Source organism: Neopsephotus bourkii, unplaced genomic scaffold, assembly GCF_033783945.1.
Source record: "Neopsephotus bourkii isolate Nb327-2 ecotype Australia unplaced genomic scaffold, CSIRO-AGI_Nbou_v1 NB_1768, whole genome shotgun sequence".
Taxonomy (NCBI): Eukaryota; Metazoa; Chordata; class Aves; order Psittaciformes; family Psittacidae; genus Neopsephotus; species Neopsephotus bourkii.
The window spans coordinates 413,800-438,789 of NW_026902242.1; the positions used below are offsets into that span (position 1 = coordinate 413,800).

General features: G+C 46.2%; 1 protein-coding gene across 10 annotated transcripts in view; it reads left to right on the top strand.

Annotated features, from left to right (window-relative positions):
• HDAC4 (histone deacetylase 4) overlaps positions 1-24,990 on the top strand; it is a 210,006-nt gene that overhangs the window by 149,581 nt on the left and 35,435 nt on the right. For 8 of the 10 annotated variants that reach the window (XM_061378971.1, XM_061378967.1, XM_061378976.1 and 5 more), the window contains 5 exons: positions 1,444-1,673; positions 10,377-10,634; positions 11,941-12,127; positions 19,101-19,234; positions 24,696-24,816. In XM_061378971.1, coding sequence (XP_061234955.1) covers positions 1,444-1,673; positions 10,377-10,634; positions 11,941-12,127; positions 19,101-19,234; positions 24,696-24,816 — 930 coding nt within the window. The remainder of the gene's footprint in view (positions 1-1,443; positions 1,674-10,376; positions 10,635-11,940; positions 12,128-19,100; positions 19,235-24,695; positions 24,817-24,990) is intronic. The other 2 variants (XM_061378975.1, XM_061378974.1) reach the window with 1 other exon arrangement.

Consider the following 24,990-nt stretch of genomic DNA (forward strand, 5'->3'; position numbering starts at 1 on the left):
GATGCCTTTTTACATTATTCTTTTCAGAAGAGCAAAGGTGGGAGAAAGTCAGTAAATCTTTCCCTACGAAGAGAGGCTTTTAAATGAGTCACATTCTCCCACGTAGGGCAGTTGGTGAATCAATGGGAAAATGAGGTAATGTCCTGGACAGAAATGTCAAGGTGTTTCTAAACTGCTGCATTCTGGCTAAAGAACTCTGGGCAGCGTCTCTCTCTTCTAAACTAAAGACTGAAGACAGAGAGGAGATGCAACTTCTCTGCCCCTTGAACTGGGCAGTTTTTTGAATGCTAACACCTGCAAAGGCTTTACTTGGTTTTATGCAATGAGGTGAGGCAAAAGAGTACTCCTTTCCTACAGGTGCGTGCAGGCTGATCCACATCAGGGAGACAGGAGTTCACAGCAGCAATGCCTTTCTATCCCAAGTTGTAATGAGCAGAAGTAAATGCTTATCCTCAGTTCCTCCACCCTTGGGTTGGGCCTGTCTCCATATCCCAGCTTTCTAAGAAATACGGGAAGGTGTTTTTGGAGAGTAGAGTAAGAACTGGTTTACCTCAAGAGCAGGTCAAAAGACATGACACTTCCTAAAGACATGCCCTTACTGGAGCTCAGATAGGTGTTTCACATGGTAGTCATCGCCCAAATTGCCAGGGGCATATGATTAACTCAAGTTATCCCAAAATAACCTTGTGTTTCCATCAAGTTGCTGGCATGTATGCACAGGACAGTGATGAAAACAATTGTAGCTGTTTGTCATCTTGGGTTCTAACTTACCTTCTTTCTATAGAAATACCAAAGCCTGATTGCTCCCATATACCTGAAATACTTCAAGGAAGTGCTTTTTCCCAATGCAAACCTGGTGAGGGGTCTATCACGTGGAAATTTTCATCCCATGTCTTTTCTACAGGAGGATATAGAGTACAGCCAAGGGCTGCCATGCCCTGTGTGGTGTAGAGTAAGCAGCAGCTTCATCATCATCCATCATCATTCAGCATGTCCAGTGAGCGCCCTGTAAGGTGTAATTGCTGGATGCTGTGAGGTGGCAGCTTGGGTTGCTGCTTGCTTAGGAATGAACCTGGGGTTACTTCATATTCCAAGACTTAAATTTCTCCAAACTACCACTGTGATGTTCATTCATGTCACCCGTGGAGTGATGGAAGGCTCAGTGAGGTATTGCTGGGTTTAAGAAACGAACAATTTCCCTATGGGCTTCGAGTGACCAAGAAAACAAAGGATTCAAAGAAAAGCAAAGTATTTCTCCACCCAGTGGTGATTAATTGTTATCTGTTCTCTTTGAAGGATGCTTCAGCTGTAACAGGCGAGGTGGCTGGTTTTAACATTATATGTCATTGTCACCATCAGTGTTACTCAACAGCCGTTTTCTCCCTTCCTTTCTTCTTCCTTTTTTTTCCTTCTCTGCTGTTTTTTCCTCCATATTATCTTCAGACTGGTATCTTTCAGGACTGCCCCTCCATGCACAGTCTCTGGTTGGTGGAGAAAGGGTCTCCCCTTCAATACACAAACTCCGGCAGCATCGCCCGCTGGGGCGTACGCAGTCTGCTCCCCTTCCCCAGAACGCCCAGGCTCTCCAGCAGTTAGTGATCCAGCAGCAGCACCAGCAGTTCTTGGAGAAACACAAACAGCAATTCCAGCAGCAGCAACTGCACATCAACAAGGTAGGCACGATGCTTTTAAAGTCTGGTTTTGCCTCATACAGCATTGATAGCAACTTTGGGCAGCGCTAGTAGAGTTTCTTGTGTAGCAATGTGTATGTGGTCTTTACCTCCATCACCAAATAGCCTTCATCCTTGAACCTCTTCTTCATGAAGTACATCAGCAAGGATGTGGACAGCCATCGCCAAGGTTTGGGGCTGCTCAGCCTGGAAAGGAGAAGCAGTGTGGAGACCTCAGTTTAGCTTCCAGTGTCCAAACGGGGCTACAAGGATGCTGGAGATCGTCAGGGACTGTAGTGATAGGACAAGGGGTGGTGGGTTCAAACTGAAACAGGGGGAGTTCAGGTTAGATCTAAGGCAGAAGCTCTTCCCTGTGAGGGTGCTGAGGCACTGGCACAGGGTGCCCAGAGAAGTGGTGAATGCTTCATCCCTGGCAGTGTTCAAGGCCAGGCTGGACAGAGCCTTCGGTGACATGGTTTAGTGTGAGGTGTCCCTGCCCATGGCAGGGGGTTGGAACTTGGTGATCTTGAGGTCCTTTCCAAGCCAAACCATTCCATGATTCCATGAAGGCAAGGATCAATACCTCTTTAGCACAGTGGAAAGGCAGTACAGTTCAGACTTGCAGCTTTAATACTGAGCATTACTGTGCATCCTGCAGAAGTTGTTTTGACTAGATCAGCTAGTTCTGATCCAAAACTTGCTTTGAAGGAAGCAAGCACTACCTTAATTAGCATCATAGAATAGTTAGGGATGGAAAGGACCTTAAGATCATTCAGTTCCAACCCCCTGCCGTGAGCAGGGACACCTCGCACTAAACTATGTCACCCAAGGCTCTGTCCAGCCTGGCTCGTTTTCTCTAAATGCCTTGGAGGACATTCCATTCTATGAAATGAAATACATGTATTCCATTCCATTCTACAATTTGACATCAGATGGACATTGCAGAGCACCATTCACTGGAGCACAGATTTGTGCAATTGCTTTGTAGCCAAAAGCATCTGTCTGAGCATCCCAGTAATACAGCAAACCTGCAACAAGCTGCTTTGAGATCACTGCATCCAGTATCCATTTAAAAAGACAAAATCTAACCTGATGGTTTAGCCTATGGGAAAGTAAAACTCAACTTTTAGGTGCAAGAGGTCTGCTTACGAATAGTATGGATGGAGCTGTGATGTTTTACCTGAGCTGAGGTTGACCCCTAGGGCTGCAGAAGGCACAGTCTGTTGGTAGATGTGCACTATGAAAAGGCTGTTGGGGAAGGGGGAGATGGTTCCTAATCAGGGTGATATTTTTTTGACTGTGGCTCATGCTGTTTTGAGCCTTTCTAAAGGCTTTTCTGAAGGAGTTCCAGAGGTGGCTTTCTTTCAGAAGCAAGGAGTAGTAGATTTCAGGCTTCGGAGGATGAGTTTGGTGACAGGAGGACCTTTCACATCACTGCACTTTCATTGATGGCAGAGGTTCCTCCAAATGTTTCCACTGTTCCAGTCCTGTGAGAAAATACAACTCCTGAGATGTAAAAACCCCACACAACAAAACCCCACTCCACACAACTCCCTCCCCCCCAAAACACACTTTGTTTATAGACTCAAGCTAAGGCAGGATGATTACACAAGTTACTGACGTCAATCATGTACTTCTGGAGAGCTGCCACCGCGCACCGCTTGTGCCAGCCCTGGCCCTCATTCAGCCCTGCACGCTGGGGTGGTAGGGAGCTGCTGCTGCCCTAGAAACCCCCATTGCCCCCCTCTAAACACTCTTTGTGAGCAGGAGGGTTGGCTGTGGGGTGCTAGGTAGGGTTTCTTTGTTCAGCAATAGATGTCAGCTCAGCGGTTGGTTTGTTTGAGGTTTTGGAGGTTTATGCCGTTGCCAGCACTTGTAAGCGGCCAAAGCCTTTGCCATGACGTACCCACTGAACTCACTGAGACTTTCACTTGGACCTCCCAGGCGCTGGAGCCCTGCAGCCCTCTGAATTTCAGCTTTGTTCAAGCCATGATCCATCACATCCATAAGCAGAGGCAGGGCAGGAAGCAGGGGGAGTGTCATGAAACTGATTGCACAGGGGCGATTTTTCCCTGTTGTTTGATTTATAGAACCAAGGAGTTAAAATCGTTTTGGTCCTAGCGCTGTGTGCGTGTGGCAAATTTATCCCGTGGGATAGCATCCAAGTGCTGACATGGAAAAAGACTTTTCCCAGATGCGCAGATATTTTAAGAGCCTTGTGTGTAGGAGAGTTAAGGGCACAACTAAAAATAAGGGAAGAGATTGCTGCCTTTTAATTATTAGCAGAACTGTCAGCACTGTGTTAAGGTTGGGGTTGGATTTCCTGTAAATAACACGAGGCTGCTTTCAATTGCTTGTGGGTTTTTCCAAACTTGAAGGTTTTGGCCTTAAACTTCCCCTTTTAGGTGTCAGCATTAGATGACATCTTTGAGAAGATCACAGCCAAAACAAGTCATGCTGTTTCCAAGAAGGCAACTGAGGAAAAATGGGTTGTTTTCTTCCTGATTAAGAATAATCCTAATGGGGATTTGGCTGTGAAGGCTCCATGTTGGAAGAATAACTTGGAATTGGACACATGAGGACAGGACGGGTGGCTGGGTAGGGAAAGAGAGCACAGAGGGATGTGTTGCATAGGATGGGTCCAAAGGAGGGACAAGGCTTCCCTGGGGTGACTCCTATGGGTGCAATCCCTTCCAGCACAGGGTCTGAAGTCCCTGCTCTGCCACTGTCAGCAGCAAATTGAGGATTGCTTGAGTGCAGTGAAGCACATGATTCATCCCATTCAGGAGCTACTTGCTGATGGTCCAGGCTGGGACCCTGCTCGTATCGTGGTCTTCTTGTCATCTGGTGGTGACATTTGCTTTAAGGAGGGGGGAAGAACTCCATGCACCCATTCCCTTAAAAAAATGGGGACACATGGCATGTGGAAATGAAAAGAGCATTGCTGAAGTTGTCAAGCTGAGCACTTGAGTTAGGGCATGGAATTAGAGAAGTTTCCCATGCAAGTCTTTCTTACATTTTCTTCTTTATGCATCTTTTTGATGCAGTTTTTGGTGATTAACTGGATTCTGAACTTATTGAAGAAGGGTAAGAATGAGGCTGCTCTCCGGTGATGTGATGCCTTGGAATTGGAGTGGGAGAGAGAAAGAAGGGACCTTAGGGCTAATGCAGTTTGACACTGTGGCATGGAATTGGCTTTCTCCCCTCTGCCACAGAGCTACATCCCACTGAGTGCATCCAGCTTGCAGTGGCACACTCATGTTGTCCATATTGTTTGCAGGACAAGGAAACAGAGCTTTGAGCTGCAGAGGTTTGTTTGCACACCTAAACCATCACATCTTAACATCAACCACATCATATGGAAAGCCCTATCCAGTGAGGTTTCATAATCTCTGCCCCAGCTGTGCATTTGATGGCATGGAGCAGCTTTGCCGTCAAGTCATTGCCAACACAGATGTGCTAATATTTGCAGAGCACTCATGTGCTCACACTGCAAAACCCTGTGGAGAAATCAACTTTTTCTGCAGAATGAGGGTTTGAGACATTAAATGAGATTCTAGATAAGATAGTGAATCCCTGCTTGCAAACTGAGCTCTGTGCAGCCTTTGATTGCAATGAGGAATGTGCCCTAAACCAGTAAACTCTAAACAGCCTTGAAAATGAAAGCTATACGTTAATCCCCAGCCTGGTTTGGGTTGGAAGGGACCTTAAATCTTACCCAGTTCCATCCCCTTGCCACAGGGGCGTGCTGCTGTTTCCCACCTTTTTGTGTTTATAATGTTCAACCCTTGGGAATGGGTTTTCCCCGTTGTCAAGAGGGCTTGTTTTGCCGTAAGAGAAGTATATGAGGCAATCCTCTGTGGCATTTAGAGGTCGGCATTTTGTTGTGACAGTGAACATCATAAAGAAAGACCCTGTCCTCTGAGGTATTTTGAGTTACAAGTGTCAGCTTTGCAGCGTGATAGGTCTTGAAGCAGCAACACCCTTTCTAAAGAGCAATACTCAAGAACACTCAACTTACTCCCTTTACGTAGTGAAAATGGATGTTTTGGCTTTAGTCCCCTGGATGCCTTCACAAAGCCTTCCTAGAACAGGTAATCTCCTGTTTAGCCCTGAATTGTATTCTTAAGCTGATTAATTGTGAGCTTCTGTGGTCAAATGATGTTTCCTCTGAGTAACCCTTATTTCTAGCGTGCTTTGGGAAGTGTTTCTCCTGCTGGGCCATATATATATATGGCAACATATATACACCACGCTATAGTGTCTGACCTTGTCTTGTGCAGCAGCGTTGGGTGGATGCATTTTTATTAACACCTAGAATTTTATTTCACTGTTCCCTTATTTTCTTGTCCTTGGAATTAACTCTTTAGCTTCAAGTGAATCCTTTGCATATGTCATTTGTGATAGCAGAAAAATGCAGTGTATTAGAGTGTGTTAGTATTCAGGTAGACTCTTCCCTTTTGAAAGGTTTAAGGGAGTCTGGTTGGAATTCCCCAGGCATAACTTGGGATAGAACAGGTATTGAAAATGATCTCTGGAAAAGCTCCTTCAGCATTCCTGCTGTCTCAGTTGGTTGAACATGAAATGCCCTCCAGCAGGACATGAGGCACTTGACATTCATGTTGCTAGTGCATCAACGCACCTACTATTAGGGTGAAAATGCTGTTTAGGGTTTTGCCAGGAGCCGTTGTTCTGTGGGGTGTCTGTTGCTGCAGGGCTGGTGACGCCTAGATGTGTAGCTGATATAATCAACACATAACTCCAATTACTTAGAGAAGGGAAAGCAAACAGCTTTGGCTGGTGCCGAGGTGTTTCCTTTTCCTCTCCTGTTCCTATCCAGGCAGTCCCTGGTCTTTGATTAATTCCACTTGGGTTGCTCCCTCTGGTCTAACCAGCATCCTCCTGGTGCTTCCAGCAGGTAGGCTGCCTCAGACTAATGGTTTTTCCTGCTGTCTCGTCTCTTCAGGGTCAAAAAAATCCCAACCAACCAACTGATAACAGATTATTCTAGTCTTGAGCTGCTGCAGAAGGCTCTGTCAGCTCCTTACTATGCCCAACTTGGCCTCTTGTCATCATCCCTTATCAGCTCTTGGTTTTTCTTAGTCTATACAAGTTAAAAATGAGAATCCAAGGGATACCTCACACGGGAGGAGTCCTGTTGATAGTTGTGTTGATAGTCAGAAGAGCAAGGCTTTTGTTTTAGCTTTCCCAGCATTTAATTCAAGCCCCCAGCAATGTTCCCTGCAGATGCCTTATGGCTCTCTGCTGTCGCTTGAGCATCTCAGCCAGGATACGAGCCCCCCACCACCTACCTCTCCATTCCTAGCACCCAGGGGTGTTCTGTGCTCAAGCACACACTGAAGTTGGGTCATGGGGAGCTTCTCCTCACCCAACACCCCCAAGTCCTTTTCCTCAGGACTGTTCCATCCGGTCACCCTTAGCCTGTGTTTGTGCTGGGGATTACCCAACCCAGGGGCAGGACCTTGCCCTTGGCCTGGTTGAACTCCATGAGGTTCACATCATCTCAGCTCTCCAGCTGGGAGAGGTCTCTGAGGTCCCTCTGGATCCCATCCCTTCCCTCCAGTGTATCAACCATACCACACAGCTTGGTGCCATCAGTAAACTTGCTGAGGGTGCATCAATCCTGCTGTCCATGTGCCAACACAGATTTTGTTACCTTAAATTGTCTTAAATTACACGAACACATGTTCATGAAATGGCAAAAATGGAAGGTTTTTAGGGAGTTCAGTGGGCCTGGAATGTACATGCACATGTACTGTATGGAATATGTTCCTACCAATGTGCTTGCTTTGCAGAATTGTCCTTTTAGAAGGACAATAAGGTTGCATCAGTTAGAACAGACACCATACCAAGAGATTCACTTTGTACTGGGAGAGCAAACTGAATGTTTTAAAATGTCCCTGTCATTGACCACTTGAGCTTTCAACCTTCAGAATGTTTTTCATTTCATTCTTACATTTATATGGAGTTGGAATAATTTAAAAACTCTAGGGAATTACACTGCTGCTCATTTCCATCACATTTGACAAGGACAGTTTTTCTTTTCCCAGCAATTACCTTGTGTAGTTCCTAAGTGCAAAAGGTATTAAATTCAAAGCTGGAGACCTTGGATCCAAGCAGGAAAAGAAAAGAACAGAAGATAGTTTATGATGGTTTAATTAGCTTTAAAACAGATTCAATTCATCAAGCCTAAGAGAGCTTAATATTGATGGAAGAACTTCCTTTAGCTTAATGTGGTTTAGTTACCCAGTGAGTACCACATTGGATGGGGGGAGTTGGGTGGGTGAAAAGGTACTTCTCACCTTGAGAAGTTTGGATCCCTGAATCTTTTGGGTTGGCAGGAACCTCGTGAGATCAATTTAATCCAATGTCCCTGCTTGAGCAGGATCAGCTGGAGCAGGTTGCAGTTGGGTTTTGAATATCTCCAAGAATGGAGATTCCACAATGCCTATGGGCAACCTGTTGGACCACTCTCACAGTGAAAAATGCATGTCTTGTGTTCAGAAGGAATTTAATGTGGTTTAATTTGTGCCTGTTGCCTCTTGTCCCATCATCTGAGTGCAACCCATCAGGCCCCATGGATTTATGTACTCCCCGCAGTTTTTGAGTTCTCCCAAAACTTGGTGGCCGTCCACCAAAGGGTAAGTCTTCCTTGCTCCAAAATTTCCTCTGGGATTCCTGAGGGATGGCCTTGCTGGAAGAGAAGGCTTTAAGTACCATGGCCTTTTCTATGTCATTTGTCACCAGGTCCGTTACCTGTTCAACAGTGGGCACATGAATTCCCTTGTCTTACTCTTTTCTTTCTTGATAACCCTTCAAATCCCTTGCCAAATTCAACTCCCGGTTGCCTTTGGTTTTCTTAACACCGTACAAACAAGATCAGGTAGCAGCTGTCTACTCCTCTTGGGTCACCTTTCCTGCTTCTAGCTCTTGTACAGTGCCTGGTTATATCTTGAGTTCACTTAGGAGCAACCTGCTCATCCATGCAGGCCTTCTGCAACTTGTGCCTGGTTTCTAACTAGTTGGGATGGGTCTTTCTTGATCTTGTAGAATCCCTGAGTATCAATCAGTCAGCAGCCCTGGACCCCCTGTGGCAGGGGTTGAACTGGATGAGCTTTAAGGTCCCTTCCAACACAAACCAGTCAGGAATTCTGTGACTCCAGTTCCATACCAAAATACAGAGTGCCACGTGTTCTTGCTCCTCCCTCACATAAAGGGCAGCTTCTCCTCCTCACATTCCCAGCCTGTCCTTCCTAAAAAGCCTAAACAGGATGTCAATCAGTACAAAAACACTGGCTCTTGTTACTAGAAGGGGGATGCTGGGGGTTAGGGGGTGTGAAAAGAGGGGTGGGCTCTATTCCCTATCTGTGCTGGAGTTGGGGATTTGAACCCTGTAGGGGCTTGCCTTAAGCTTGCAGGCGAGATAATGCCCTTCTGTATGTCCTGCTCCTCTCAGGAATCAAGACATCCGAGATGCAGTTATTCACCGAGTGCTGGAAACCTGTGGCCCTGTGTTGCAGTGCTCCAAAGTTAAAGGTTTCGAGCCTCAGTTACTTGAGATCATCTGCTGGAGCTATGAACAGCTTCTTGCTGTCCCCACTGCGATCATTGAAGGCAATTAATCCTTTATATTGCCACTCTCTGCCTGAATCTGCTTTGTGTAGGGCTGCTGAACTTATGTGGCAGAGTCTCTCTCCCTCTGCTTGGGGAAAAGGGCTTAGTTTCAGGTTTAAGCCATGGTTCTTCAAAGAGCAAGTTACTTACAAGTAGTCCCTCTTTCTGCATGTGTTCAGTAACTGTGTTTTGATTCAGCTTTATTAGATTTAAAATCAATATTGCTTTTCATACCAGTGATCTAATCCTTACAAAAGCTCTGCCCTGACAGCTTTCAAGGTTCAGCAGTTTCTTTATAAGCCTAGGAAGTGGGTTCAGGCTAAGCTCTTTTCAGGCAAGGAAATGGATTTATTTACTTGTGCAGCATTTAAAGACAGTTCATGGCTTTGAATTGGGCTTTTACCCAAATAGGAATCAGGAGCAGTCTGAGAGTGAGAAGTGTGAATTTTACCTTCAGTAAGTCTGAGCCTGTGTGAATTATAGTGAAAACTCTGTTGTTCCCTTTGATTTAGTAGCTGCTTTCAGGGAAGCTCACCATCTCTAGTTAGGAAAGTCTGGCTGGAATGGGCACTTATCTTGTGGATCACTTATGTACAGATGTGCTAAGTTGAGTGTCCTCAGCTTCCTCTTAACTCATCTCAGGAGACTGACAAAGACAAATCCTTATGAAAGCCTCTCACTTGACAGGTAAAATTGAGGGGTGATTCAAAGACACGCCAGGAAAACAAGGTAGCAGAAAGTCTCTTAGAGGGTCTATGGTTCTCTGTGCATCTGTAAATGGAGTAGCATCCATAGGTGTGTAGGCACAAGAGGTTCTTACTTCTTAAGAGGGAAAATTGAGTGGAAAATGAAGACTCGTCATTACCTGGGAGACAGGAATTCATAGCGCTTAACGATGAGGTTGCCCTGACTTTTCCCTTGAGCAGTTGTTTTGGACCTCATTTATGAGCTAAAAGCTATAATTCCCAATTGCTCTTCCATGAATTGTGTTCTTTGAGGAGAACAGAGTGAACTTTACCTCTGGGGAGTCGCAGTTTATTTATCACTTCATCTCTGGGTTCTTATTCTCAGATTATATCAAAACCCAATGAACCAGCTCGCCAGCACGAAAGCCACCCTGAGGAGACAGAAGAAGAGTTACGGGAACACCAAGCCCTTTTGGAGGAGCCATACACTGACAGAGTTGCAAGCCAAAAGGAGGCCCCAGGCTTGGCCAACATGGTGCAAGTGAAGCAAGAGCCCATTGAGAGTGATGAGGAGGAAGCAGAGCCGCAGCAGGAGCTGGAGTCTGGGCAGAGGCAGGCTGAGCAGGAGCTGCTCTTCCGTCAGGTGAGCTTGCAACGCACCATGCTTGGCACTTGGTTCTTTGTAGAAGGTTGGTTGGTTCTTGGTACTCACCATATACTGCTCTAGGGTGAGAGGCTTTCTTCCCTGTGAGGGTGCTGAGGCGCTGGCACAGGGTGCCCAGAGGAGCTGTGGCTGCCCCATCCCTGGCAGCGCTCAAGGCCAGGTTGGACACAGGGGCTTGGAGCAAGGTGTCCCTGCCCATGGCAGGGGGTTGGAACTGGATGAACTTTAAGATCCTTTCCAACCCAAACCATTCTATGACTCTGTGATAAGCTAAGGGCAACCAGCTTTTGAAGACTGGCTATGTAAATAAATATGCAGGTTAAATTAGTCACCACATCAACTCAGAAGTCCCAGGGAGAATCTGGAGCAGCTGCACCAAATGCAGACAATGTGTTTGCAGCCACTGAACCACTTTGTTTCTTTGGGAAGACAAGTGTGGTTCAATTGCTACAGAGGATTTTAGTTTGGTTTTATGTTTGAAAACAAATGGACTGCCCAAGAGAAGTGCTAGTGAAGGGAAAAGGGAACAAGATCCATGGGAGCAGGTTCCTTCTTCAGAGCTAGAGATCCTAGAGACCTCACTGTTCTCACTTTTGAGGGTAAGCACTGAAGGCTCGTGGATTGCAGGTGATAAATCCAAGAACAACATAGCACAGAGTAATCTTCCCGGTTACATGGCAGTCTCCCAAAGTCTGCCTGTTGTGGTAGCAGTAATGAAGGTGATTCTCCTATGGCATCAGTGCTCTGCTCATCTTTACAGCCTTCAGCACTGACAGCCCTGCATAACCCCTGCCCAGGATCTGCAGCCAAGAGCAGATTGCTGTAGCCATGCCAGGGTGTAGGAGCAGCCCTTGGCTAGGGAAAACGGACTTGTGCCAGCTTTGCAGTTGCAGTGTTTGGGAATCAGGTGCAAATGAGTTGCTCCATGAAGTCATCTGCATCTTGCTGCTCTGCCTTCTTCCAAGCACTGTAGAGCTGACTCGTGGAGTTGCTGTTGTTCCTCAGAGACTACGTGTTTGGTTCCTTTATCTTCAGAACAGCGCTGCCTTGAAGGATCAATGCCATGGATAACCATGCTTGTTCGAATTGTCATTTGATTTATGCAGTCGCATCCAAGCCTCATTGCCTTAGTGAATAAATAAATACATAAAACAAATGTCATTTGAACAACATTAGCGGAAGGTGTCCCTGCCTGTGGCAGGGGCTTGGAACTGAATGAGCTTTAAGGTCCCTTCCAACCCAAACCATTTCATGATTCTATGATACCTCCTTCTTTTCCCCACAGCAAGCCCTTCTGTTGGAGCAGCAACGGATCCACCAGCTGAGGAACTACCAGGCATCGCTGGAGGCAGCAGGCATGCCTGTCTCCTTTGGAGGCCATCGGCCCCTGTCCCGTGCTCAGTCCTCACCTGCCTCGGCCACCTTCCCGATGTCTGTACAGGAGCCACCCACTAAGCCAAGGTTCACAACAGGTAACGTTTTGGGACGCTGGAGGCTAAAGCAGTGGGGTTGGTGTTACCATTTTGCCTTAATGTTGTGCTTTTCTGCCATGTCCCTGCAAAGCCATCATGTCTCGGCTGTGCTTGGGGGTTCCATAGTATCCTGTTGTCTTCAAGGATAAGTGTCAGTTGCCTTACACCCTGTTGTCCTGCTTGTGCATTCTGCAGAGGGACAGCCAGCTACAGTCCAGACAGCAAATAACAAGAGAAGCAAGCACAGAACTTTAATTATGGATCTCCCTCCAGAAAACACAAGTCATATGCTGTGACAAAGCTGATTTAGATGCAAGGCAAGAGAGAGGCAGTGTACTGACAAAGGACAGTGTGCCAATTGCAGTATCTGATTGCTGTATCCAGTCCCTGTGCAGCCCAATGCCATAAGTTATCCACTCCAGGCTTTGTGCCAGTCTACCCATCCTTCTGTAACACAGCCTCTGCCCGGGAATCTGTGTCTGTAGGTTAGCACAAATGAGATTATCCCAGTTTTAGCAGGGATAGAGGTATTTTTTCCTTAGTAGCTGGTGCAGTGCTGTGATTTGGCTTTAGCCTCAGGATAATGCTGACAGCACACTGATGTTTTGGTTGCCTCTCTTAATCAAGGACTTTTCAGTGTCTCATGCTTTACCAGTGGTGAGGAGAACAAGAAGCTTGGGGGACCCAGACTAGCCAAAGGGATATTCCTTTCAACAGCACATCATGCCCAGTATATAAACTGGGAGGAGTTAGCTGGGAGCCACTGATTGCTGCTCAGGTCAGATGGGTATAGGTCAGTGGGTGGTGAGCGGTTGTATTCTGCATCACTTGTGTTTATTGGGTTTTATTTATCTCTCCCTTTTTCACATTACTGGTATTATTATAGCAGAATTGTTGTTGTAACAAGTACAGAGGAGGCCATGGAGATGCTGCAAGGGCTGGAGCAGCTCTGCTCTGGAGCCAGGCTGAGAGAGCTGGGCTGGGTCAGCCTGGACAGCAGAGGGCTCCTTAAGGGGAGACCTCAGAGCAGCTCCAGTGCCTAAAGGGGATGCAGGAAACCTGGAGAGGGGCTTTGAACAAGGGCCTGTAGGGACAGGCCAAGGAGAATGGCTTTAACCTGCCAGAACAGGGGAGACTGAGATGAGCTCTTAGGCAGAAGCTCTTCCCTGTGAGGGTGCTGAGGCACTGGCACAGGGTGCCCAGAGAAGCTGTGGCTGCCCCATCCCTGGCAGTGTTCAAGGCCAGGTTGGACACAGGGGCTTGGAGCACCCTGCTCTAGTGGAAGGTGTCCCTGCCTGTGGCAGGGGGTTGGAACTGGATGAGCTTTAAGGTCCCTTCCAACAGAAACCAGGCTGGAATACTATTGTTATTAGAGTTAATTTCAATAATCTGTTCTTAATCTCAGCCTGTGGCCTTTATTCTTCCATTTCTCCTCTCCATCCTACTGCGGGGGGCAGGGGAGGTGTGAGTGAGCAGCTGTGTCGTACTTAGTTGCTGGGTGGGGTTAAATCACAACTGCAAAGCCCCATCCTGACAACCAGCTTTTTTTCCCCAAAAATCCTTTCTGTCTGTTCAGTAGCCTTAGTAAGAGACAAAATCAATTTATGTGCAGCTTTCCAATTCCTGTGTTAGGTCATTAGGAGGATGTGTTTTGAAGTCCGCCTTCTTCCCCAAATGTCAAGCTCTATTTTGTGAATGAACGTGTTGCAATGTGATGTGTGCCCTGGGAAAAGGAAAGGGAAGAAAATCCAGAACACTCCAATATGAGCAACTCATGATTTTGTTTCTCTTTACTTACACATTTCTTTCACCCACACTTTTTGCACTGTTAAAATCAGCACTGTGGATGGGGTTTATTTTCAGATACTGATGAAGTCATAGGATAGTTTGGGTTGGAAAGAACTTTAAGATCATCCAGTTCCAACCCCTTTGCCACGGGCAGGGATGTCTCACTTTAGACCATGTTGCCCAAGGCTCTGTCCAGCCTGGCCTTGAACACTGCCAGGGATGGAGCATTTACCACTTCTCTGGGCACCCTGTGCCAGCGCCTCAGCAGCTTCCCCTGTTTCAGTTTGAACCCATCACCCCTTGTCCTGTCACTGCAGTCCCTGATGAAGAGTCCCTCCCCAGCATCCTTGTAGCCCCCTTCAGACACTGGAAGCTGCTCTGAGGTCTCCACGCAGCTTCTCTTCTCCAGGCTGAACAGCCCCAATGTTCTCAGCCTGTCTCCATACAGGGGGTGCTCCAGCCCCTGCTCATCCTCATGGCCCTCCTCTGGACTTGCTCCAACAGCTCCATGTCCTCCTTATGCTGTGGAAACCAGAACTGCACACAGTGCTGCAAGGGGGGGTCTCACCAGAGCAGAGTAGAGAGGCAGGATCACCTCCTTCAACCTGTATAGTGGGTAGTTGTGTAGATCTAGTAGATACGTTAAATATGACTGTGTTCTTCAGCTCCTAGCTGAAAGCATGTCCAACCAGCTCTGTAAAAGCTCATGTTTGCAAGCCAGTCTTTTTATCCTCTCTTTGTTGTTAATATTGAAACCTTGAATTTCAATAAAACTGCATTCCTAATGCACCCAGCTATAGCAAGATGATTCTAGAGTTTAGCTTTTGCCAAAGGTGCAAAGACGGGTAGTTCCCGGGCTCACAGTGAAAGCAGATGGAATTTGGGCATCTAGTCCACTTAGACCCAAATCTTGGTGCTTTAAAATCAAGGAAGTCTTGCCCTACTTTAAGAGATCAATCGTTCCTTTTCTTCTTTCCCTTCTTCTCTTCTGCTGTTTAAGTTGCCTTGTCAATCATATGCAGGACTTGGAACATACAATAACATTTCCTACCGGAGGATTTACTTTTGACTCAGATGTGTGCCTCTAAGTTTCATTCCAATTACAAGTAACTGTAAGAATGTAGATGTTGAGAACTGTGCTGCTTTGAAAAGACACTTTTACAACGTTCTGATTTCTTTTCCTTGGGTTTAAAATAAGAAAGTGGCTTAAAATAAGAGGTAGAACATCACACTGCTTTTATATAGCACCACACGATCCCGTGCAGTGATATGAAGGATGCTTAGTGTAGTTCACCTGTAAAATATCCTTTTCATGGCATTTATTCATGTTAAGACTCCAAGGCCCTTATTGTGCAGTTCTCTACGTTTTATGCTAGGTGAATGGAGGAGGGAAAACACAATAAATTGCTGTCAAGGGAGGAGTGTTTCCCATTCACTGGCACTAATAGAAGTGCAGTGCATTAAAGGTGAGAACTTTAGTCCTATAAGTAGTCCTTCATCTCACATAAAAGGGGAAGCCTACAACTCTGGGCACGCAAGCATGGAGAGGAAAGGCAGGCAGCTCAGCTGCTGAGCATGTGTGTGTGAGTTCAGCTGCTGATATGTGCTTGAAGTTGTCCATGGTGTGTCGCAGATTGTGTCTTTAGTGGGTACTAAAGCTTAATCACTAGGCTTGAACTATTCTTTGAAAGGCAGGAAATGAAAGTCTTGGGTGTTTTTCAAAGCAGGCAGTGCTGAAGTCCATCAGGCTTCTTTTTCACAAGGCAAATCCATCTGTTTGATGAGTGGCTGCTTTGGAGTCTGATCCTCACATGGTTTCAGAGGAATTCAGATTTGAATTGTTGTGATCATTCTGTGAGAGGGCTGCAAAAACCAAACCTCGTTCAATGGCCCTAATGAAGCCAACCGTGATCACTCTAGACATGGATGCGTCTCTTAAGAGATCAGTTATTGTCCAGCACACAAAGGCATTGTTCATCGCTTTCATATTCAGGATATTCTATAGCAAACAGTAATGCTTTCTTTGGACAGAGTTAGGAGCAGACAGCTGGGAATTCTGGGCTTTATGTATGATTTATTTCCCTGTCTCTTTGTGTGTCCAGTACCTGTGACTTCAAAGGTATGTGTAGGAAGACAACCTAATGCTCTTCTCAAACATGATGTGCATTACTCCACATGAAAGGGAAAACAAGTGCCCTTGCTGACTTCTCCAAGCACTCAGGTTTATGTCCTGAAGCATGACATCTCATTTTCCTTCCTACTAGCATATGAAAGAACGCTAGTCCTTGAACTTGCCCTCGCTAGCACAAGTAACCCCCTTGACTTTAATGAATACTTCTGCATGCACTGTTCTACACACTTGAATAAGACTTCTCAGGTTAGGCCATTAATTTGCATAGCTCCAATTATCCAGTCTCTGATCTCTTGTAAAAATGGATCCACAAATTATCCCGATGTTCTGCATTAAGGTATTTCTCAGTTCTGATGAAGGCATTTGTTCTCTCCTGTGCAGAGCAATGTAATTATCTGAACCTCAAATCATATGTTCGCTCTGCCAAGAAAAGCGCTTTGGTTATGCTTTAGTGCTGACCTTTAGAAATGATTGTGCTCATGTCTTAGAGGGTTGCTTCCAGCACCACTTAATTTACCTTGTAATGACCAACGTAGGTTTGTATTTTAAGCTTAAATCACTGAGCTTTGCTTTCTGTATGTGTCTTCAGCTGAGTGTCCCCAACCACAGGCAGGAGCTTGGAACAGTTCCCTTCTTTCCAGTGGTTTAGTTTGTTAAAATGAGAAGTGGTGAGGGCCATGTGATTACAGCACAGAACTTCATTGAGACACTGCTGTTACCATTGAATCACTGGGAAAGAGAATGTGAATGAGTTAGCCAGACAAGTGCAGCCCCATATGATCTTGGAGGACATCTACATGGGGTTCTTTTGGGTAGCAAATGTTACAGGATCGTCAAATCCCAGCCTGGTTTGTGTTGGAAGGGACCTTCAAGCCCATCCAGTTCCAACCCCTGCCACGGGCAGGGACACCTTCCACTAGAGCAGGTTGCTCCAAGCCCCTGTGTCCAGCCTGGCCTTGAACACTGCCAGGGATGGGGCAGCCACAGCATCCCTGGGCACCCTGTGCCCCAGTGCCTTAGCAGATATCAAAATGGATGGTGTCCCCTGAAGAAGACATTCCTTCAAGAACAAGTTAACATGAAATGAGGTTACTGCAGACCTTGCACTGGTTTAAATGAACTTACACTGCAGAGTTCTTGGGTATAACCAGCCTTACCTTTGGGCTATAGCTTCTCCCCAGGTGACGATTACAGTGCCTGCCTTTGCCCAGCAGCTCCTAATGAAGTTTGATGCCGCGAATCAAATGTGGGAGAGCTCTACAGAGCTTTGCAGCATGATCTTGTTTGACTGAACTTTGGCTAACCCAGCGGCAGAGGGTTAGCCAACAGAGCCAGTGCTCTGTTCTCTTCCTAGAACTGAATGTGGTTTGGGGTACTTTTCCCTTTGCACTCTCACCTACAGCGAAGTGAGGAGCTGTCAGATACCTCCCCTAAGGCTGAATACCTGCAAGTGTCAGTGCCAGGGTTTGCCTCCATGGGGAAAGCCAAATTCTTCAGTGGCAGAACATGTCTGCACTCAGTCCCAAGGAGTGATTGCAGCTGGAGCCGAGCTTGGGTACTTGCCGCAGCACGGCACTCAGCTCCAGGCTGCATGCCCATGTCTGTTCTCCAAGTCTAGTTTCTTACAAGCCCCTTTGAACTCCCTGCATTTGGAATTGTGCTGTTTATTGGTTGCTGTGCTGTTGCAAACCAGCTCTGGTGGGTTTACATTCCCTGCCACAACATAGGTGTACTCAACTGGGATTTCGAAGGACATTACTGTTTGCTGTTACAGAATCTTTAGCACTGGGATCTGGGAATATCTCCTGCTTTCACTGCTAATTCAAAGGCCTTGGATTCTTACCAAGACCTTTGGGTGCTGAGGCACTGGCACAGGGTGCCCAGAGAAGCTGTGGCTGCCCCATCCCTGGCAGTGTTCAAGGCCAGGTTGGACACAGGGGCTTGGAGCAACCTGCTCTAGTGGAAGGTGTCCCTGCCTGTGGCAGGAGTTGGGACTGGATGAGCTTTAAGGTCCCTTCCAACACAAATCATTCCATGATCCTATGGTAATTTAAACATTTAGAATGTCTTGTTTGCTTGAATGAACATAAAAAACCCAGGTCTTTTGTCACGGGGACTGCAGAGTTGTGGAGAACCTGGAACGTTGCTATGAAATCCTAACTCCCCTTCCAGAAATGTATCTGGGCAACTCTGGAGCATGAATCCAAGTTTCTGATGCTGTTGTCATGCCATAAATACTTGATAATGCAAGGGGATTTAGCTGCCTGACTCCCACATTCAAATGAAACAACATTGCTGAATACCTGCATGTTGTGCTGAGTAATTATGCCCAAGTGTGTGCTAATAGCCCTAATTAGTGCGTTGTCAAATAATGTTGATGCAAAGACTTCAGCACAAACTATGTAATGAAGCATAGTGCCTGCCAATGACTTATTCCTTTTGGTTTTTAATCCCAAGCCCTAGAGTCATTCTTCACTATGAGGGTGCTGAGGCACTGGCACAGGGTGCCCAGAGAAGCTGTGGCTGCCCCATCCCTGGCAGTGTTCAAGGCCAGGTTGGACACAGGAGCTTGGAGCAACCTGCTCTAGTGGAAGGTGTCCCTGCCCATGGCAGAGGTTGGAGCTGGATGAGCTTTAAGGTCCCTTCCAACCTAAACCAGGCTGGGATTCTGTGGTTTTAGCAGCAACATTAAGTACCCTCACAGAGAAGTTGCAGCTCGGTCCCCTCCTTAATCACATTCCTATACCAGCAGCCCTGTACTTATAGTGATGCTTCCAGTTGTCGCCTCCTTCTGTCACTCACAGCTTCAGCCTGCAGAGATGTTGGTAACTAACTGCTTTTCCGTAGCTGGTGAAGGTTTCCACAGGAAGCCAGTGTTGCAGGTTTGGGGTTGTCTTGGCTTTTAATTCCTTAGAGCTTGGTGGCTCCTGGAAAAACAGAGTCTTTGTCTAGAACTGTTGAATAGAAAGAAAAAGATCAGGTTTTGTTCCATCTAGGGCAAATTCTTTATATATTTATTTTAACTGAGAGCAATTTTTGTCACCTCTGCTGCAGGCCTTGTATATGACACCTTGATGCTGAAACACCAGTGTACCTGTGGAAACACCAACAGCCACCCAGAGCATGCGGGGCGCATCCAGAGCATCTGGTCCCGGCTGCAGGAGACGGGTCTTCGTGGCAAGTGTGAGGTCAGTAAAGTACCAACCAAAGGGGATGAAGTGGCTGGGGGGCCTGGGAAAACAGAGAGTTTGGATTTGTCTGGCTGATCCAGCTGCTGGATTATGAGCATTTGTGGGGGGCTGATTTCTGGTCCGGATGGTTTGTACGGCGCCTGCTGCTCAGGCTGTTGACTGCTCGCTGGATGTGCAAACTTTACACTGCATCCTGGATTGATGTTTTTATAGCTCCTGCTCTTGGCAGTGTTTTGCCATATGTGGCCTAAATTTAATCCATTCCTCGATGACTGCTTATGCTTGTGTGTATGTCAGGAGTACTTTGCTAGCGAGCTGACTGTTCCTGGAACGTTGGGGAATGCTCTTGACCGATGATGCCATGAAGCTGCTTCTGTGATTTTCAGTCCTATTCTGGTCTGAAGATATTTCCAGTCCTACAATTTCAGTCCTGGAATTCCCAACCAAGGGTTGGATTCTTGAGCAACCAAATATAAGAGCAAAATATGAAGCAACTGTGCTATTATCACTCCAATCACAGTGGGAGAAGCTGTGGAACAATAAGTGTGTATTTCTGTGGTTTAATAACTTTATTAATACTCTTTGGTATGTAATGGTCAACCTATAGTAAAGCTACTGTAAAAAGAATGAGGGTGGAGGATGTAATTAAGCACTATTGCATCATGAGAGGTTAAATTAATAGATGTATTTTAAGAGCAAGGCAAACGTAAAGTTTAGATACTAAAATACAAAGATTAATGACTAATAATCGTGATTAATGACTATTAATATTGATAACTAAAAGCGGTGGTCTTAAATTAATGGTAGTATGTAATCATTGATTCTTTGAGCATCTGGAGGGCCTGAAGCACGCAGTACGTTTGAGTTATGGCTGGGAATATTCCCTGAGCAACTAGAAAAGGCTTCCACTGGGTGGCAGCACTGCCCCTGGCTAAAGCTCCCCCAAGCCCTGCAAACAGCAAGGAAGAACCCGAAACCCGTTTCTGTCTATGGAGGCCCTTTTCTATGGATTTAGGGATTGTTATTTGGGACACACAAAAGGAAAACGTACCCCACCGCTGCCTAACTTCTCTGTTCAGGAGCAGTGCGAGTTGCCTGGTCTCCTAAATGTGTGTTGTAGATGTTGTCTGATGTGCGGATTCTTCACTGTGTGATCCCAGGCAACGGTTACTTGCTTTAATTTTGGGTAGTGCTCCAGTTGGAGTTGTTCCTGATGTTCGCCTGCTTCCCACCCATGTTTCCCTTCTGCTTGTTGCTGACATTCAGCCTTATTTGTCAGAAAATAAGTGATAAAACCGTAGCACCCCAGACTGGTTTGGCTTGGAAAAGACCTTAAGCGCATCCAGTTCCAACCCCCTGCCACAGGCAGGGGTACCTCACACAATGATGTTATCTTTTCTGCCTTAATTCCTGGGTTTTCTTCTCTCTGCCTTCCCTCAAGGTCGAACCTGCCATCTCAGGTTAACCGGCTGCTCTAAAAACACTCATTTCTCTCTCTAGTTAGCTTTTCCTTTATACCCATATCTCCTACTCACCTTACTTAACTGTATTAGTTTCCTTCTTTAACCTTTCTCTGTTTCTCTTCCTTCCTACCTCCACGCTTCATTCTTTTGGTCTTGATTTTCTTCTTCTTCTTTCTCTTTGCCTGACTTTCTGCTGTTCTTGACTGATGTCATTCTTTTCCGTGTTTGCAAAGCCATTTGGTCACTTCCCTGCCCTTCAGAGGCTATCTGAAGCTTCTCAGCTGGAACCTCTCTACCAGCAGGCAGAGAAGACAATATAGGTTTTTCCTTCAGTGAAGATTACCTCCATTATCAGACTCACTTGCATGGTAAGGGGACAGCTTTTAGACATGAGTGATCGCTGCTGCTGGGTTTAGAGCATGAGCATGAGCTGTTGGCACTGCCTGGGACCAAGGATTTACCATGGGGACAAGAATGCTGTAGACTGGACATGTAGAAAGTCTGAGTTGACAAGCTGAGAGAGCTGGGCTGGCTCAGCATGGAGAAGAGAAGGCTCCTTAAGAGGAGACCTCAGAGCAGCTCCAGTGCCTAAAGGGGCTACAGGAAACCTGGAGAGGGGCTTTGGACAAGGGCCTGTAGGGACAGGACAAGGGGGAATGGCTTTAACCTGTCTGGGATTCTGTAAAAGTTTAATTCTGTGGGACATACTCTATTATATGACTAATTTAAAAGGAATTTTGAAGTCTGACCTATTAATCGTGACTACACTGAATAATTTTATTACTTTTTCAAATCTCTCTTGCCTATGCAAAGCTCCATGCAGGCCAACATGAGCTGTGCCTGCTATCCCTACCCACAGTATTGTGCATGTGCTGTGTCAACTTAACAGAGGTCTTTATATGAGGAGGTTGACACTTCCCTACCAATGCAGGCTGCCATGTGTTTACATTGGGTTTTATGGATTACAACTGCTCCATCTGCATAACAGTCTTACAGGCACTTGGAAAGAGGTGAGTATCTTCAGTGTTAGTAGTAGGTCTGCAGCAATGAGCAGCAACACCTGGATTCTAACACTCAGAACTTTGCCAAGCTGAACACTGATGTGTTTGCTGAGCTGCTGTTTCATTCTGTGTTCTGTTCTTAGCTGGATTGCTGACAGACACATCTTCACTGTTGCAGGTCCCTGTGTCTCAGACGTGAAGAGTCACTTAAGTAAACCCAAGGGCCTGATGTGAAAATTGTGATTTATGTTGTTTCATCCGTTCCTTGCAATTCATATTTGCAAAAGGACAATTTGAACTATGTCATTTCCTTATTGTCACATTTCCCCTTCCTTCCTTAGCAGCCCTTTGCTGTGATCCATGCACTGGTATAGTTGATTCTCTTGGTTGCAAGTAGCTGCTTGGCACAGATTAAAACCATAGGGAATAATCCCATACACACAGTGTGGGATCAGATGAGTCTCCCGTGGATCCCTCTCATCTTAACAGCTTGTTTCCCCTATGACTGCATGCTGAAAAGAAAGCCCAGCTCTGCTTTCTCATGCAAGCTCCAGCAGTTCTGGGTGTCTTTTCTCCTGGGAATGTTCTTTTGGTGTCTCTGTTGCCAGATTTATGGTGTGATGGGTAAGAGTCTGGCAGAGTCGCACAAGCTCAAAGATGTCCCTTTGGAGTGAAAGCAGTTGTCCAAAGTTGGTGACAGCTGTGGTTTATGGTATTGCTTGTTTAATTAAGTTCGATTTAATCAAGTAGCTTTATAAAACACAGCAGTTACTCTGTGGACGTTCAGAGTTTCAAAGCAACAATTCTTGAGGCAATCTCTTATTGAAAATTCTGCCTCCCAAATGCAGACCCACACTTGTGGTGTACTGGGATCTTCCCACCAGCATCAAAAGCAGGAGGAAATCCATAGGGTTTGTTATGTTTTGGATGTCATCAAATCCCCAGGCTCCTCAACCGGGATGAGGAAGAGCAAGTTCCTCAACTGGGGTCCATCTCCAAGCACTGGCAGCAATGCTGTGTTGTTTAAAGGTTTCCCATCACAAGTGTGTATGAGGTGGTGGCAGTGGGAAGTCAGTCTCTGGAGAGAAGCTTGTAGCTGTTTTCATGGCCTTTTGTGGTTTTTGGAGGGCCACAGATGGGACAAGATGTGGCTCGTGATCACTTGAGGTTAGGCAAAGGGGAGGGTGTAATATGGAGTAAGCGAGCTCCAAAGGCAATGCAGAGCCTCAAAGGTAAGAATATCAGGACTTAAGAGCTCTTAGAAAACAAGGAACTGCTTAAATTAGGAGCACGGGGGCCAGGCTGAGCTGTAGACTGAGGTACAAGTCATGATGGGTATGGGAACAGGAGTGAGGAGTATGTTCTCCATTAATATGTTCTCCGTATATATGTTCTCCAACTTTATTCTGGGGGGGTGTTAATTCATTTTCCAAATCTCTTGTGTTAAAGCTAAGGACAAAGTTTGTGGTCCATGAGCTGGGAGATGAGAAAGGTGCAAAAGCCTCTCAAGCACCATTGTTTCTAACTAAACAAGGTTTGCTTTGCTGTTTGTGATACATAGCTTTGGTTCAGTAAGTGGTAGCTTTATCTTTGCATATGTTTTACTTGCAGCACTGAAGGAAGTTCTCCATCCACTCCCAGTTCCTGTTTGGTTATGGGTGTCATGTGCAGGGGAGGATGGCACTAAGAACCCTCCTAAAGAGCACAGATGTCTTGGTAGTGTCACCTCCTTTAAACAGGACCTGGGGAGCTGAAGCTGTTTGTGTCCATGGAGGTGCTGGCGTCTTACTGGGACAGGCTGTCATTCTCCTGGTGCCTTCACGTAACACCAAGGCATACAAAATGCTGTTTCTGTACAACCCCTAAATGTAGGAGCTAAAAATGGGTCAGTACATCTTGTTCAAAGGAACAGAGTTGGCATACAGGTTAGAGGGAAGCTGTAAAAGCCTCTAAGGGCAGGATGGACAAAAAAAAGAAGACAGAATGAAAGTTCCTGAGGGATTTCATTTGCCAAGTATTTCTATCCCTTTTTGGATCTAGGGTTTTTGTGGTTATTGCCTCTTTAATGGGATGCTGCAGTTTTGCCTCATCACTGATCTCAGGAAGCCTAGGTAGTGGAGCAGAGCATAGAGGGAAGGAAAGAGGAAATGGAGAGCAGGGATGCCACAATGAAGAGCAGCAAAGTGCACGAGCATCCCGCTGGGCTTTGATTTCTGCTGCCTTATGCCTCAGACAGGTTTGCACCAGCTCTCAGGAGCAAGATGCTCTTGACCTTCTCTTCAGAACAAGTTTCCCATTTGAAAGCCTGTTCTTCGGAGGAGCATGATTTCTTTTTTCCTCCCTTTTTTCCTTTGAGGTATCAGTTTTTGTTGTTCTTATTAGAACCTCAACTTCTCCAGGAAGGTGGAAGCCTGGCTTTGAGGCAGCCCGGGTGAAGGCAGTGAAGGAGGTACATGTGATCCTGCATGGATTGCATAGATATGAGCTGCACAGCAGGATGCTCAGTCCTGAGACTTACATTTTGGGTGACCTTCAGACCTCTGTAAGAGGCTTTCAGAGCCTTCCAGCGTTCTGCTGTTAGCTAGTTATATTTTGTTGTTGACTGTTTGATCCAGAGGAGGCCACGGAGATGCTGCAAGGGCTGGAGCAGCTCTGCTCTGGAGCCAGGCTGAGAGAGCTGGGCTGGTTCAGCCTCGAGAAGAGAAGGCTCCTTAAGGGGAGAGCTTAGAGCAGCTCCAGTGCCTAAAGGCAGAAGGTGTCCCTGCCTGTGGCAGGTGGTTGGAACTGGATGAGCTTTCTATGTAAAAAGATGACTTTCTATGTGAAGCTAATATTTTGAATAAGGGACTAAACCAAAATCTGCCTTACAATCAATTTTTCCACATAAGAACCCATTTTAGCTCTTTTCTGAGTGTCTTTATGATTTCCTAAGGAAAAAGTTCTTTAATGAGAGGTAAGCAGTGATTTCATCACTCCTTTTCTTTCCTCTTTCAGTGCATTCGTGGAAGAAAAGCAACTTTAGAAGAGCTGCAGACAGTCCACTCTGAAGCCCATACGCTGCTGTACGGCACAAACCCTCTGAACAGACAGAAACTGGACAGCAAGAAACTTCTAGGTATTGCCTCCTTCCTCACCTCTAGCATTCACACTGCTGTCCTCAGCCCTGCTGGGCACTCACTTGGTGACAGCAATATGAAAGCATCCCCAGGCAGTTCCCAAGCAGTTCCGGAAAGAATCCTTCCCATCACCATTCAATGACTGCTTGAGAGCAGTACAAGAAACACCTCCC